The 16,730-nt window shown below is 55.6% G+C and overlaps 1 protein-coding gene across 9 annotated transcripts in view; it reads right to left on the bottom strand.

Annotated features, from left to right (window-relative positions):
• KIF21B (kinesin family member 21B) overlaps positions 1 to 15,787 on the bottom strand; it is a 68,122-nt gene extending 52,335 nt beyond the window's left edge. For 5 of the 9 annotated variants that reach the window (XM_064273418.1, XM_064273416.1, XM_064273417.1 and 2 more), the window contains exons 1-2: positions 15,531 to 15,787; positions 270 to 492 (exon numbers count right to left, since the gene is read on the bottom strand). In XM_064273418.1, the coding sequence (XP_064129488.1) occupies positions 270 to 492; positions 15,531 to 15,571 (264 nt within the window). In that variant the 5' untranslated portion in view covers positions 15,572 to 15,787. The other 4 variants (XM_064273421.1, XM_064273423.1, XM_064273420.1 and 1 more) reach the window with 2 other exon arrangements.
• Positions 15,788 to 16,730: the final 943 nt, after the last annotated feature.

Raw genomic sequence — 16,730 nt, 5'->3', positions numbered from 1 at the left:
ATCCCCTGGGGGCACCAGCAAGCCCTGGACCTGGGGCAGAATCCCCTCATCTGTCTACCTCCTGAACACTGGGGTTCCCACTCAGGCCGTGGCTCAGCCACACCACCTGCAACACTTCACTGATTTACAGCCCGGCAGCACTGCAGCTCCTGGAAGACTGACGAAACTTCTGTGCAGCTGTGCCTGAACTGCTCCAACCCTGAGCTGCCTCCCCCATCAGGTGGGGGCAGATCAAGGTTGGAGTGGCCAGTGGTGGGAGGGGTCCTTACCTGCCCGTAGGCCAACACTGTGGCATTGTAGCCCTCGAAGCAGCCCTCAATGAGCTTGTTTACACAGGTTGAATAGATCTGTTCCTGCCAGGTATCCAAATCGAAGACGAAGTCGTAGGTGAAGGCCTTGTCCTTCCCCAGCAGGACCTGGGGCTCCCCCGGGGTGACGGACGTGCAGATATGACAGCCCTCAATCTTCTCCTTTGAAAGCTGGGGCCGGATCCTGCCCAGGACGGGGAGAGCCCTGGGTCAGGCCCAGCTGGAGGGGCTGCTACGGGCAGCCCTCCCTCACACTGGGCCCATGAACTTCCACTTCTCCCAAGCCCTCTCCAGCCCCCGTAAGCTAAAGCAGGAGGCAAGCTTAGGAGGCCCCAGAGGACAAGGCCAGCTTCAGTAGTAATAATTCAACACCACCCAAAACAAGAGTTGCTAACATTTATTGAATACTCCGTATATATCAGAGTTGTGTTAAAAAGTATTTTACATAACTTAATTCATGTATTTTTCACTATAAACCCATGATGTAAGTATTATTCACCAGATTTTACAGATGTGGAGGCTGAGAGAGTTTAAATGACCTGCCCAGGGTTTTATAATGGAAAGTGGCAGAGCCAGGATTGGACTGGGAACCCTAGAAATCATTGTCTCCAAGAGCACGGCAGAGAAGGCAGACTGCCGATTTCTGGGGAGACAAAGCTCGGAGCTGAGTGGGAAGAACTGGACTGCCCCAGAGGCCTGGCCCCCATCCCCCTAGAGCCAGGGCTGAGCTCTAGGCAAAACTAGAGCCTCTGTCTGCCAAGGCCTGTGGGGGCTGCAGTGGTCCTTTAGCAGAGAGGCCAGAGTCTGGTGGAACATTCTCAGGCGCCAGCTCTGGTTCCTCTCTAGGAGCCTAAGGGGCCAGACCAAGCACAGTCCTGGCGGACCAGCGAAAGTCAAAAGAGCCCTATGAAGGGCTGGGGCCTCTAGAAGGAACACCAGGCCAGCCACACTGCCATCTCAGAGCCTGGTGGCTCCTATAAATAGGAGGACAAGTGACATCAGGGCTGAGTGGGGAGACAGCCATAGACAGAGCTGTCTCCATCCAGTCACCCCTCCCTCCTTTTCTAAGCAGCCATCACCATAGTGAGGTCCCCATGGCAACCAAGCATGAGCCAGTGAGTGCGTGTTTGTAGCGATTGCCAGAAAGCACCCCTAAACCTAAAGTAAAACCGGGGCAGGTCAGACTCTAATGCCCATGAACTCACGCAAGCCAGCCTCGTCCGCCGGGTACTCACAATGGGCTGCTTGTCAGGCTCCCTCTCCCTACACCAACATTTACCAAGAGAAGAAAAGAGTTTGAGGAGCCAGGCCAGCACCCATCCAGGGCCTCAGAGCCGCCATTCTGTCTCTGACCCAGGCTGCCCAGCTCCCCAAGGCTCACACAGAGCTGCAGGCCGGATGAGGTACTCACCTGAGCCTGTTGCCTGTGCTTGGCTCTGAGGTGTTTAAAGGGGACTGGGTGGGGGGTAGTTCTTGGATGGGGGGCTAAGCAGACCCACTTCACACCTGGGAAGCTGTGGATGGTAGTCTGGGCTTCCCTCAGAAGTATTTCTCCTCAGGCGTGAACTGTTCTTCACATGTCAGCAGCTCTCCCTCATTGAAGTTGGCGGGAAAGGAAGCCCGAGGAGGTCACACCCTTACACAGCTGTTTTGGGCCAAGGTGAAATGAGAACTCAGTGTCTCAGTCTCCTGCCTGAACTGGTTTCTGACTGGGAAGGGAGCAGCCAATTCCTGCTTGTCACCAATTCCCTGGACCTCCAGACCTGAAACCTGTAAGATATCAGGCGCAGTACGGCTTCCACCTCAGCTACCAACAATGACCATACTTGGCACTCACTGCCATCAGGCAGTGTCTAGGCACTTGACAAATATTAACTCTTTTGATCCTCACGACAGCCCTATGAGATTAGAACTACTGTTCCCATTTTGTAGATGAAGAAGCCGAGATGGTCCTCAGCTAGTCACAAAGACAGCAAGCGGCAGAACCGGGGTTTGAACTCAGGTAGTCTGTGTGCGCTGCTTCTTCAATGCTCTTACATTACATGGTCACGAACAAGCAGGGCTCAGAGTGCCAAGGGGAAAGAACGTCCCATATCCAAAGGGAGAGGGAGAGCAGACAGCAGCCCCAGAAGGAGAGAGATGTGGCATTGCACACGAAGCACCAGGCAGGACTGTGGAGCTCTGGCCCTCTGTGCTGGCTCTGTCCCTGGGTCTGCAGGACCCAGGACCAAACACTTCCCGCCCAGGAGTTCCCAGGTGAACCGAGGGCCTGGCCTGGGCAGCACCCTCCGGCTCTGCTGGCTAGCACCAGCTCTTGAAGACACCTCTCTAACACGTGGCTGTTTGCAATGTGATTTCTGGATCCAATTCAAATACCATTTAATTATCCCAGGCAGATGGCAATGCTGGTGATTGGAGGAAATCAAATCAGGATCCCTGGAGACAGCCAGGGGCAAGGGAGGGGGAGCAGCAGCCCTGCCTGTCAGAGCCCTTCAATGGAGGGGCAATTTCTCCTTCAGCATCCAGCCCCCACACCACCCGGAGAGCCCACCTGCAGGAACGAGAGTAGGCAGGAGAGCAGCGGGCATGAAGGGGGAATCCTGGGATTTTAGGGTCCAGGAATTTTGGGGCCCGTTGGACATTTATCCTGGGATACTCCATTGGCCCAGACAGCCAGCCAGCCAGCTCCACACTGGCCCATCCTAAGCACCAGGCTACTTTGCCAGGGTGCAAGTGGGTGGGCAGTGTCACCCAGAGAAAAGGGTACCAGCTGGGAGACAGAGGACACGGATCCTGCATGAGTCACCAATTCCCAAAGCAAATGGCCTGGATGAGGGAGACAGTGCTAATCCCAGCAACGGGACTGAAAGAACAACTGGAGATGGAAGCCGAGGGAATTACCATTTCACAGATGCCTTCCACGTGCTAGCACGGAGCCAGGTACTGCCACAGATGACCTCATTTAAGTGATCCTGTGAGCTAGGGGTGGGCCGTGATGGCTCAGTGGTAAAATTCTCACCTTCCGAGCAAAAGACTCAGGTTCAATTCTCAGCCAACCTCGCGCGCAGCCACCGCCCGTCTGTCAGTAGAGGCTTTGTGTTTTGCTATGATGCTGACCAGGTTTCAAGAGAGCTCCTAGAGTAAGATGCACTAGGAAGAAAGGCCTGGTAATCTACTTCTGAAAATCAGCCCTATGGATCACAATGGTCCTGTTGTGGCCAACATGATGGCAGCTAACAACACAACGAGCTAGGGATTTCAATCCCCATTTTCTAGAGAGGAATGCTGAAGCTTGAAGTGGATGTCACATACCTAGCAAACACAGTGAAATTGGCAGTGAAGCTGGGCTTCAATCCTGCTCTGAGTAACCCTAAAGGCTGCCTCCTACCCAGGAAGCTCCCAACCCCCAAATCGATAAGTAAACTTCCTCCCATAGCACCACCAGTAAAGCCTGGGAGGTCCTTGGGAAAAGATTCCCACCAGGTCCGCTCATGCTTATACACCACAGGGTCTGAGGGCCTGCTGTGCGCCACTCAGGGGATGAGGCATGGCCCCTGCCTTCCAGGGCTCACAGTCCAGTCGGGGGAGACACTGTGTTTCAGTCACCCTGGGGTTTCCTCCTCACCACACTCTGCCTCAGGGAGAATTCAAACACATGCCCCCCAGCTAGGGGAGTAGCTCCAGCCAGGGGGCAAGAGGCTGTGGCTTATGAGTCTCTGCTTCCTCTAGGGTTATCTAGGTCACCTTCCAGGTCTCTCCCAGTTTTAACTTTCTAAGAACCCTACCATCTCCCCTGCAGGGGCCTCCTCTCCTGTGGGCTGCCCTCTGAGTGGCACTCAGCCAGCCCTGCCCCACCCCAGATGAGGGGAAGAGGGAAGCTTCCCATGAGATCAGCAGGCAAGGCAGCAGGAATGGGAGCCACTCAAGGGATGGGGTCAGTAATGGAATCTCAACGTCTGTCAGTCTTCAGTTTCTAGGGTCTTCCAACTCAACTGCTAACCTAGGGGCTGCGGACCAGGTGCAGGAGGGTGAGGAAAGCGAGGCACTCGCCTCAGGCACAAAATGTAAAAGGAGGCACCAAAAAACTCAGTAATCAAGAGAAATTATACTTTAATGCAATATGAAAAACGTAATAATAATCATCAAATTGGCTAGCTATGGCCCGAAGCTGGCCACCTGTTTCTCCAAATAAAATTTTGGGGACCAAGCAATCAGTGGCATTTCTGCCAGAGCCTTTTTGAATACCGGGCAGCTCATCTGAAAACCCCTTACCCACCCCCGACCACCCCACCAACGAGCCTTCGGAGCTGCAGCCCTTCCCAAGGCTCCGCAGGGAGGGAGGGCCGCCAGGCCGGACGGCGCGGCTCAGAAGGCCCCCGGAATCCCCCAGAACAGAGCCGGGTCTATTTGCCACTTGGCAACCCGCAGGCCGAGCGGCGGGCGAGCGCGGGCGCGAGATTAAGGGAAAAGGCCGAGCGCTTTTCAGAGGCAGGATCTGGCACGGGCGACGAGGCCGCTGTGCTTCCTCTGCTCACAATTGGGATCTGGTCTGAAGCGGGAACCCGTCACCACCCCCAGAGAAGAGCGCGCCCGGGGCTGAGGGACCCGCCGGCGGCCGAGGACCGCCCCCACCCCGCCCGCTCGGAGCCCGCGGCGGCAACGGCGCGACAAAGGCCGCGAGCCCGAGCCCAGGGCTCCGGGAATTGCTGAGCTCAGCGGTTCCTAGGCTCTTTGAGGAGCAGAAAGGACAGAGGAGACAGGGAGGAGGCAGGCCCGGGGCGGGGGGGCGGGTACTGCTGAGAGGCTGCCAAGAAGAAAAGGCTCCCTCTGCCAAGGCTGGGTACATCCGGGCACGTGCCCCGAGTCCCAGGCCCTACCTCCATGGCTTAGGAGGGGAAGGACTGGGCTGGCTCCGCCTCACCCCAAACCCCGTCCTTAGTGATATTATACAAAGCCAGCCCATCGCCCCTCCCAGGAGCTCCGCCCAGTGACCTTGGGCTCCTGGGGGTTGGTGCAGCTTCTTAGGTGAAATTAGTCCCACCCAATCAGCTAGCTGTGGCCCCTTCCTGGTTCCTAACCGACCTACCCCCCAAGTACCACCTCCAGTCCCTAAGGGTGCTGGTCCAGGATCTTTCCACCGGAAAGCTCTTGCTCAGTGATGAGAGGTTAACAGGCTGTGATATTAAAGTAACCAAGAAGGGTTCCAGGATGCTAGAAAATTCTTACAGTTAGGGTGCATGGTATGAGATTCCCGATGCCTCTCATTCGCTGGTACATGGAAACTCATTTACACCTCTGCTTTCCAAACCTCCCCCGCTTAGTAACAATCACCACATTTATGGAGCAAGACTGAATTTTTGCTAGGCACTATACTTTGATGCTTTGCACATGTTAGATCATTACATTGTATCATTTAATTCTAGGTGAGTAATTTTGCCCCTAATGTACAAATGAGGGCTCAGAGAAAAATAAATAACTTGGCTCAAGGTCACATAGCTAATGAGTAACAGTCCCTTCTTCCAGGAAGACCACTAGACATCAGACCTGAAGATTCAATCCAGAAAGAAAGCCCAGGAGAACTAGCATGCCTTCGGCTGCCCACTTGTGAGTAATTTGGGCTTTGGGGACTTTCAGGCTGGGAGACCCCCTCTCACCAAGCCCCACCTCAAAGATTATGAGAAGAACCAGGGGTCTGGCCTTTCAGATGGCCAAATTAACCAACATAACTCCTCCCTTTGTAAAAAGCCCCAGGAGGGCCAAAAAGCATTCCTGCTTCTACCAGAATCGAAAAACAAAAAACAACCCATTACCATCAAGTCAGTTCCGACTCATGACAATTCCATGTGTGTACAGTAGAACTGCTCCAAAGAGTCTTCAAGGCTGCGACCTTTTGGGTGCAGATTGGCAGGCCTTTCTTCCGAGGCACCTCAGGTGTGTTTGAACCTCCAACCTTTTGGCTAGCAGCTGAGTGCTTAACCATTTGCGCCACCCAAGGACTCCTCTCTCCTACAGAACCCTCAAATGTCCCTCTAGAATCCTGAAAAGGGGCTCTTGGAGGCTAGTGGGACAGCCCAGGGAGGGACAAGAAGTCAGGAAGCTCCTAGCCCTCTCTGGGTCTGCCCAGGTCCCAAGACCCACCCTCCTCATTCCTAGCTTGCAGTCGCATTCCTGGCTCCAACCGTGGGGCTGCTTCTGCTGGAGCCAAGTTGTATCCTCCATTGTGGAAATGGGGGTAGGGGCTGGAAGGGGTGCCACAGCAGACACAGAGAGGAGCCCCATTACCTCTAGTCTGCTGGGCACAGAAGAGCCACTTGGTCATGTTGTGACCAGCCAGGGGCCAGCTCTTCCTCATCAGTGACAAGGCCAGATCAAAGGGAAACTCTGATACAGCAGGAGGGATTTAGATTAGGTAGCAAAAAGAACTTCCTGCTTATAAAGATTGTTAAGCCCTGAGAAGGGGAGCCTGGAGGAGACTGGAATCTTCTTCGGAAATCATTAGTCAGTCATTGATATTACTCTGGCCTCTTTCTCCACCCCCGCTACCCCTGTGCATTCTCCACCGACCGCGCCTCATTTGATAAGGACAACACCTAATACTTTTTGAGAACCTACTACAGTAAAACCTGCAAAAGTCAGAACGTGTCAGAGAAGGAAAATGCAAATATTTTCCAATAATAGAGTGTGATAGAAAAGTGTTAAGGCTGCACTCTGTCAAAGGCAGAAAACTTGCAAGACCTGGAAAAACAAGGCAGTCCTGTCACGTTCTACCTCCCACAGGTTTCACTGTATATGCCAAGCTTCCTTATATACACTAATACATTTAATGTATTATGACCACCTCATGAGGTAGGGGATACTTCCCCCATCTTACTGAGGCTCAGAAAGATTAAATTTAACAAGCCCAAAGCCACACAATTCATGAATGGTGGAGATGAAATTCAAACCAAACCTGCCTGGGCCCAGTCCTGCCTGCATCCACTAAGCAGCTTCACCCCAGGCCTAGAGAGCAGCCGGGCTGGAGGAAAATGATCCCCTCAAACAATCTCCCAGCCTGATCCTACCAACGGCTGCCAGCAGCGCCACGAGCTCTCTGTTGGGAAAGCATTTTTCCCATTTAGTAGTTTAAAAAGCCAAGGCCTGGAGCTTGGAAAAGCATGGAGCCGAGAGGCGGCTTCCTTGCCAGAGGACCTCGGCTCTCCTTGACCACAGAAGGAGGACATCTACACCCCCCACTTTAATGAGCATCCTCTCCTCCTCCTCCCATGGTGGCAGCCTGCCAGCTCTCAGGCAGGCGGCTAGAAGCAAAATCCCGGCTCTCTCAGGGGAGTCTGGCTCCCAGACACCCAGGGGCTTTTAGCTGACTTAGCCCAAAGAAGGCATCTTCCCAGAGAAGCCAGTCCTTTCTAAAACAGGATGAAAACCCAAACAAAACCCAGTGCCGTCGAGTGATGAGGAGATGCAATTTGGGGTATCAGCCCTTTAAGTGCAGGGGTAAGGTGTGGAGAGGGCATAGCACCACCAGATTTCTCCTGGTTCTCAGACCCTCCCCCAGCCACAGCCTTTCCTGAGGTTGCTGTCAGGGAAAATGCCCAGGCTGGCTCTGAACCCCCAAACAAGAAGGCTTTGTACTGTGGGGCCAAAGGTCATGAGTTTATGAAGCCTTTGGCAGGCCTGCTGCCAGAGTCTGTCAACCCCCTCTGCCTGACTTCTGCCCCCCAACATGTTCCTAAGAGCACAGGGAGGGGTGAGACGCTTCCAGAAAATCTACAGGAAGCCTTAGGTGTCAACTCAGGATGACTTGGGTTTAGGACTCTGGCCCTACTCTTCCTCAGGAGATGTCCTTGATCTTTCTTTCAGTTCATCCCAGAGTCCTGACCACTGACCTTTTGAGTAATGCCCAGGGACAAGCAGTCAAACAGGTTAGGGGTGCCAGGCAGGAGGCAGCCTGGGGAGAGTCTTGTTCCATGGCCCTCCCAACCAGGGCATCAGGATCCCAGCTGTGCTGAGGAACCCTCCAGAAAGGCTGAAAACCAGGCATGGGAGAGGACGCAGGCAAGCAGAGTGGGGTGAGATGTCAGAAGCCCCACAGCGGGAATGTGGAGGAGAACTGAGAAGGGACCAGTCCCTGTCCCGAGCTAGACAGACCCCAGTGGCACAGGCCTGGCTGACTCCTCCGTCCCCAGGGCCTGGGAAGACGGGCAAGCCCAGTGCAGGGAAGCCCCGTTAGCTATGCTCCAGCATCTCTCTCGCCGTCCCGCCCCCATCTCCAGGCATCTGGCAGGGGTTTCCCATGACCTCCCAGGAGACAGGAGACGCTGTGGAGCCCAGCTTAGCCTGGAGCTCCCGGAGCCCAGAGCTATGAGGCCATGACAGCATCTGCATCTGGTGGGGGACAGCTCGGTGGGGAGGGACTGGGTCCCTGGGGATGCTCCCCTGCTGAGGAATGCAGTGAATCAGGCGGCTGGCCTGAGAAAGTACAAAGCTGGCTGTGGAGGGCAGCGAGCCTCTCCAGCCACACACTGCCCAGGTCCCCAGACCTTGCCGCCAGGCTGCACGCAGGACGGCTCTCCTCCGTCTCCTAGCTCTGCCTCCTAAGTCCCAGACCAGCCTAGAAAATGTACAGGTGGCCTCCACTCCAGGTCTAATGGTGGGCTTCCACTGGGGGAGGCAGAGAGATAGGGACTCAGGCACCTGGGGATGGCAAACAGGACACTCCCTCCCTTCCAAACCCCAGAGCAGCCTGAGGTGGGAGAAGGAGCACTGCAAAGAATAGGGCACTGCAGCCAGCACTGTGGCCACCTGCTGTGTTCTACCAGTCCTGCCTGGGGCTTCACAGCAGGGCTTTGGGTTGGCGGGCCAGATCTCTGGGGCTAAGGCACCTAGTCCCAGCCCAACTCCCCTCCAGCCATCCCCCAGCCCAGGAGCCTCTCGGTTCCCCCCTCCAGCTGTTCTAGGAGGAAAGGCACTGAAGACCCTGCTTCCCTCCCTAACTTCTCAGCAGGCTGCTGTGTCTAGAAGACAAAATGGAAGGTTAGGAGACCCAAGAGGAGCCCTGGTGGCGCTAACAGTTAAGCGGTTAAGCGCAATTAACCAAAAGGTTAGCAGTTCAAACATTTCCAGCAACCCACCCAGCAGCTCTATAGGAAAGACAGCCAAGAAAACCCTATGCAGCAGTTATACTCTGTCGCTTGGGGTCGCTTTGAGTTGAAAATGACTTGATGGCACCCAACAACAATAACAGCAGACCCAGGATACCTGTGGTTCTGCCCTTTGACTGGTGGTTCGGGGAGGAGGGGGCAGGTAGGAGTGGCAAAGGCAGACCTGGCTGCCCCCAGAACTCCCTTCCATAGAGATTGGCAAGATGGAACTCAGGCAGGAAAGCAAATCCCAGGGATAGCTGCAGGGGTCTAAGGAAAGGGAGAATGCAGACACACCCAGTGGGGCAGGAGAAGTTTCACACACACAAGAGGGAACAGCACAGGTAGGACCACGGTGGTGATAGCCTACCCCATGCTAAGCTCCCCTACTTGCTGCACATCTGCATAGCACTGCCCGCTTTCCTTAGCAGTGGCCCATGCTCGTGCTCATGGGAACCGTGTGCAGTCAAGCATTTGAAGAAACTGAGGCACGGAGACTCAGAGCAGACAGCTAATTAGCAGCAGAACTAGGCGGCAGTTTGGAGCGGTATGAGGAGCATGTGCCTGAAGGTGAGAATGGCCTGGGTTCAAATCCAAGCTCTTCGGTTTACCAGCTATGGGACTTGGAATAATTTGTGTCATCTCTCTGAGCATTTGCTCATCTACACAATGGGAATAACATCAGCTACTTTTGCAGGGTTACCAAGAAGTTAAATGAGATGATTTAGACCCAATGCCTGGCACAATGTAAGCGTTCAATAAGTAATATTTATTTTTAGCTAACTTCTAGCTTGGTCTGCTTTCTATCATAATGTGTTTTCTGTTCTTTAAAAAAAAGAAGAAAAAAAAAAAAAGGATTGGATGTGAATTCTTCATTTTACCAAATAGTTCACTACAGCTTAAACTAGAGAGAAACCGGTTAGGTACACTTAAAGTTAGGGCTTATTTTTAAAACATTTTATTCATACTTAACTCCTAAGGAGCCCACCCCTGTATTTTGTTCCCTCCAAGGATTGTATGCCTTCTAGTTCATCCAAACCACTGCTTTTCACAAAGGAAGCTCCAGTTTCATATGCAGTCTGGGACCTCAGAACAAACCAGCTTTTCCCATTCCACTGTGGGGAAAACTGAGGTCCAGACAGACACACAGGACAGGGGCCCACGACCTGCCAATGCATGAACTGTATCCACCCCAGCCCTGCCCTGTGCACCCAGAGCCCTAAGAGTAAGGCTGCTAGGCACACCTCACCTCTGCCACTTCCTCCGCCTGGCCTCACCCTACTTCCACACTACAGTTTTCAAAAGCTGAGATCCAATCAGGCTGGCTGGCTGGTGGCGGAGGGGGGATGGTTTCCGGGGCCTGTGGTTACTCCGCCCCACTTCCTTGTGATGACATAAGCCCTATTTCTGCAACAGGAGGACACCACCAAGAGTCTCAGGTCTCTACACAGCCTCCGTGAGGTCCTGCCTGGGCCTCAGTTTCCTGGACCTGTGTACTTGACAACATGGAACACAGTTGGCGTTAACTGGCCCTGGCTGGCCTTGAGCAATGTCAGAACAGAGGGTGGGGACTCTGAAGACGCTCCCATATCCTCATCCTCACACAATTTCTTCTGTCTTCTTCAGTCTCTCTGTCCTCACCCACCAACGCTCTGGATTCAAAATTCAGTCTCTGGAAGATTTCCAAGCAGCCTGGAACCAGGGAGATATTGCAGCTAGAGAGCCCAGATGGAGCTGGCAGGGGGAGGAGGTGCCATCTAACATTGTCTCTTGGGTTGCTGGCTGGTGCTCTCCCCATGCGCACCCTACCCCCTGCTCAACCCTATAGTGTCAACGGATGGAGGTGAGACTCAGGGGCACCTCCCCCTCCCCAGCCTGCTGAAGGAAGGAAGCAAAGGGAAATGGGGCAGAGATGGGGGGGGCGGGCAGAGATAAGGGGGGTGGGGGGCTAGGCAACACTAAGCGCTCCCCTCAGGGTGGGGGCTCAGAGCTGGGGGCTTGAAAGGGTCTTAAATAAACTCACCATGTGACTTGGCTTCCTTCCCCAATTTCAACTTTGCCAACTTGCATTTCTTAACAGCCACCCCCTTTTCGTCCCCCCCCACCCCAATTGTCAGGCCTGTATTTCTGCAGCCTGGGACAGGTTATAGCCCAGCCTCGCCTCTCCCCAGCCTTGTGAAGTGGGGAGCAGAGGCGGGGAACAGCAGGTAAAAGCCAATTCCTTATCACACAAGGGGATTAGTGGATAGGGATCCCAGGGCAGGCCAGAGGGGCAGGTCGGGCCAGGGTTAACCAGAACCAGGGCACATAGCTCAGACTCTGCATAGCTGGGAGGCCTTTGGGTGAGGCTTGGGGGTCTGCTTAAAACCTGAACCTTCTCCTCTTATCCTGTAGCCCCAGGCCCTGAAAGCTTCCTCCCCTGGCTTTCCCCCAGCCCTGGCCTTCCCCATGGCCCTCTGTAGACAGCCGGCTTTGATCCTCATCCCAAAGAGATTAGGGGGCCAAGAGCCCCAAGAGCCCTGGGCCTGCACTTCTCACCTCCTGAAAGGCCCTCAGGCCCCACTACCCCACCCCCACACACATGCCAAACCAAGTCTGCCTCACTCCTGCCTCACTCACTCCTGCCTCACTCACTCCTGCCTCACTCTTCCAAGAGCTCACCCCAAGCCCTCCTCATGGCAACTCAAAAAGCACTTCAGTTAGATGTAAGTAAGGACTTCCAAAAAGACAACTGAGCCTGGCAGGAGGTTATGAGCCCTGGGACGGGCTGGGTCCTCAACAGTCTCAATTTCTTGGTCCTCAACAGTCTCAATTTCTTGGTCCTTGCCAGAAATGACCCCCCCCCCCCCCCCCGCCACTTACTCCAGGTCACCTACCCAGCCTTTCCAATGGGGCAAGTGATCCTTTAGGGTGGCAGACCTGAGGGCGAGGTTAGAAGAGAATCCAAAAGCATGGAGAAGAGAACTCCCCTCTACAGCCCCTCACTGGCACCATTTGCTCTGCTTTCCAGCCCCAGTCCAGTCCTATCCTCAACTCTCTGGTTAGAAACTGGGTTCTGTCCAGGCATTGTCTGCCTTCCACGGCTGGCTGCCCATTGAGGTCTGGCGTGTGCCAGGGCTGAGTGCTCATGCTGAGGTGGGGAAGGGGGAGAACGAGGGGCCCTCACCTTCCTGGAGCCCCCGAAAGCTTGGCTTTTCTGATGCTGCGGTACAGTGAATTACTTTTTTTTTTTTTAGCCATAGTTTCTGTAACTCCCACCAAATGACTGGGTGGGACTATGCAAACAAAGTGCTTGTGGCCCACCAAGGGGATTAGATAGCTTGCTAATAATGTAAATAACGTGCATGGCACCCTTGTGGGGGGCGGGGGTGAGACTATGCAAATAAGGTATATGGAATACTAACAAGGGGATTGGTCAGTTTTGCCATCCTGCTAGGCTTAAAATGAGCCACTCCAGAGGCAGGAAGGGAGGATTTCAACACCACCAAGAAAGAAGAGCCAGGAGTGCATCATGTCTTTTGGATCCAGGATCCCTGGGCTGAGAACCTCCTAGATCCAGGAGACAGAGAGAAGAGCTGTAACAAGGAAGATAGCGAGAGATGGCAGCACCAGATGGCTGCGGTGGGGCTTCCGCACACAGAACCAGAAAGCTGAGCACCTTTGGCCACAAGGCTTACTGGAGGCTTACTGGCAGAGATCGGGGGCCTCTGAGCACTTACTGATGAGCTTAAAAGAGCTTTGTAACACTTGCCTGAGCAGGGCAGAGGCCAGGCAGAGGGGCCACAAGGCCCACAGGGCCAGAGAGAGGTATGCCTGTGGGCACTGCTGAGAAGAGGCTGTCCTGATGGAAGAACTGTATCCTGAGCATTCCTGAGCCTGAATTATAACCTGTTACTTCCCTAATAAACCCCATAATCACGAGTATCGTTAGCAAGTTCTGTGTGGCCATTGCAACGAATTATTGAACCCAGCAGAGAAGCAGAGAGTGTCATAGGAGGGATGGCTGGTGTCAGAATTGGTAAAAAGGGGAGACAGAGGAGCCATGTCTGACCTCCGCCTCATAGGAACCAGCCTTGGGCTGTCGATCTTGATTCTCTTCCCCAGCGTGAAGTTGAAGAGGACAGAGGCAGCCCCCGCCATGCCATTTTTACAGACGCTCAAGTCCCTCTAACCCCCAATCCCGAGCAGCAACTCAAGGTACCAGGGCAACCTAAGTGGGGAGCAGAGATGATATCCATTATCACCCTACAGAACTGGGCGTAGAGGGCAGGCACAATCCCCATTCCGTGGAAAGGTCCCAGGCACTTTCTGATGGAGCGGGCTAGGAGAAGGAGCACCAGCTTTCTCTCATTCCTCGACATAAATGCCAATGCCATAGGGCTCCCCAGCTGGGAGCCCCACACTTCACTATGCACCCAGTCCAGCCTGGGGGCCCTGAGCAGAGGTGGGGGACCTTTGTTTGGCTCTCTCCTGCAAGACTGAGTCTAAAGGAAAGCCCCCAGGGGAGGGGCACCCCAAGCTCCTTCCTCCCTGGCCCCTTGGCTCACATTGGGTGGGGACCAGGGCTTCATTTCCTTTTTATGATGCTCTTGGACTCTCCCTGACTGCTGCAGATGCCAGGGTTACATTTCTCACTCCCACCGCCTTACCCATGGATGTCCCTCCCTCAACGTCCACAGGATCCTGCCGCAATGTCAGCCCAGGCAGCCGCTGGCCCCGCCCTGCCCAGCCCACCAGGCACCTGCAAGGCTCCTCTTTGTCTCTCTGGCTGTTGGGGGCAGGAAGGCTGTGCTCAAGTGATGCTCTGAGTGTGACCCGGCATGCATGGATGGAAGCCCCTCCATCTCCTTCCCTCGGCCTCAGCCATGATCAGCGGTCAGGTCCTCTTTCTCCAAGCTGCAGAGGGCTGGCCAGGTGGCTGGGGCATCTGCCCTGGGGCAGGAGGGGGGAGGCTTTTTTCACTGTCATCTCTGACACTGTCTGGAAGGGACTTCCCAGGACCCCTGGAATCTGGGTCACCTATGACCCAGGGAATCTAGAGGTCTAATCAAAGACTCATCTGAGACCTGGGTCCTCCCATGCTCTTCACACAGGTCTGGGGCAGAGATGGATGTTCCTCTCCACCATCCCTGCCTTGGTGGCCAGTCCCAGATCCGAACTCTCCCACCAACAGACCTCCTCAAAGAGAAAACCCCAAAACAAAAACAGGCAGAGGTGGCATGGTGCAAATGTTCTCCACCCAGCACAAAGGACTCCGAGGGTTCAACCTGCCCCTGCACCTCTGCACACCCCTCCCAAGAGACCCCCAGCTATGCCTCTCCCACCTCAGTTCTGTCAGGAAATCACCTCAAGTCCCAGAGCTGTTGAGAATGGAACCCCGGTTAAGTCTATGCAGCCCTCCTCTGCAGGATTTTACCTGGGTGCCTTTGGATAGGGCGTCAGCATCACAGCCTCTTGTTCTCTCAAAGGCAAACCTCTGAACCATCTCTTCCTCCCTCCCCTAGCTCCATCCCCTCTTGGGAGAGGGCCAGCAGGATTCTCTCCAAACGCTATTCACTCCCTACCGAAGGCCACGGCACCGTCCCTGCCCTTCCATTCATCCCCGCACCCGATCTTTGTCTGCGGAACCGACTCCCCGGGGGCGGCGCTGCCTTCTCCAGCGGGACCAGGAGCACAGAACCTGCTGATTAGGGTGGACGAGGGGCAATTTTTTCCCTTCCAATGTCCCCGTACGAGACAGCAGCCCCGTAGGGAGGCGAAGAGGAAACACACAAACGCTCCGGCCTGCGCCAGAGCTGGGTGTGAAATACCGGATTTCCTTGTTTATTCGATTTTCTGATCATTAAGGGCTCCCAAGAGGGGGCCGAAATTACCACCCAAACAAAGCCACCTTCCAGCAGCCCCTGGGGCCGCCGTTCCCCTACCGCAGCCCGGCCAGCGCGCGGCGCCCTCCAGCCGTCCACGCCGGGCCCTCCTCCGGGAGTGCAGGCACCGGCTCGAACTGCGCCCGCTCCCGGGGCCCCGCGCCCACGCGAGACAAAGCCTCAGCCCCCTCCATGCACTCCCTGCCGCCCCAGGTCCCTACCTGACGGCCACCTTGACACAGCAGTCCCCTTGGCCTGCCATGGTCCTCTGGCGCGGGGGTCCGGGCGTGGATCAGGGGCAGGGGTCCGGGGGCCAATGCCCGAGGCTGCGGCTGCGGGAGGCGGGGACGCGGGCACTGCTGGCAGAGGCTACCGCTGCGGCTGGAGGTGACATGCTCGCGGGGGGCGAAGGGGCTCACCGGCGGCTGGGGGCAGCCCCCTGGGGCTGTGCCCGCGCGTCCCCTCGAGCCATTGGGCGGCGGCGCGGAGCTTGCTGACAGCCGGCGGCGCGACCCGCCGCTCCCCACGGCGCTGCACACGCGCGCACACACCTCCCACCCTCGCGGCCACCTCCCGCCGCAGCGCGAACAAAGGGGGCGGGGGCCGGCCTGGCCCAGGCTCCGCCTCCGAGCCCGCTCTGGGCCCGCCCCGTCGCGGAGCCACCAATCGAGGCCCGAACGAGCAGCAGGGGCGGCCCTTGAGCCTTTAAAGGGACCTCTTGGCTCAAGGCCATCCGGTTGCTTGGGGGGCGGGCGGTGTTGGAGGGCTGGGGGTTGGGTGCGAGACCCTGACTGCACCGGAGCCTCGCCCCTGGAGTGGCAGGATTTCAGCCTCGATGGGACCCTCATTTCGTAAATGAGGAAACAGATGCATGGAGTGAAACTACCCAAGGTCACGCAGCGAGTTGGTGGCTGAGCGTGGGTAAGGACCGAGGTCTCCGCTACGGAGCGCTACGCTTGAAAGCATCCCACAGCGATTAGCCGGCTATATTTTAAAAGCGCCTTGAAAGCTTCCCTCCTGCGTTTATTCCATTGAGTTCGCCACCCTTTATTGAAGTGGAGTTCTTGCTAGCGTGTAACTAAAATGTTCCCCGCACCATCACTGCCATCCTGCAGCACTTTAAAGCTCATCTCTTGGCTGATTTTTGGTCAGACTAGTTTGCCCACGTTGGCCTCCTTTCTCCCACTCCTAACCCAGGCTGGCCCCTCCCTTCTGCTGGACCACGGTCCCCATTGACCTTTATGACCTGCACATGACCCCATTGGCCTGGCTCACACTAGGCTTGTTGTGGCAGTAGGGGGCAGAGGGTCAGTATGGGAGGCCTGAGGTGCCCCCAGAGAGGAGGGAACAAAAGGAGCACTCAGCTCCCGGCACCTGGGTAGAGGCTAGGCGGTGAAGTGGGTGAGGAGGAGGAGGAGTGC

Source organism: Loxodonta africana, chromosome 20 (assembly GCF_030014295.1).
Source record: "Loxodonta africana isolate mLoxAfr1 chromosome 20, mLoxAfr1.hap2, whole genome shotgun sequence".
NCBI classification, from domain to species: Eukaryota; Metazoa; Chordata; class Mammalia; order Proboscidea; family Elephantidae; genus Loxodonta; species Loxodonta africana.
Note: the sequence above shows the minus strand (reverse complement) of the source record. Positions and strands in the feature narration are given on the sequence as shown.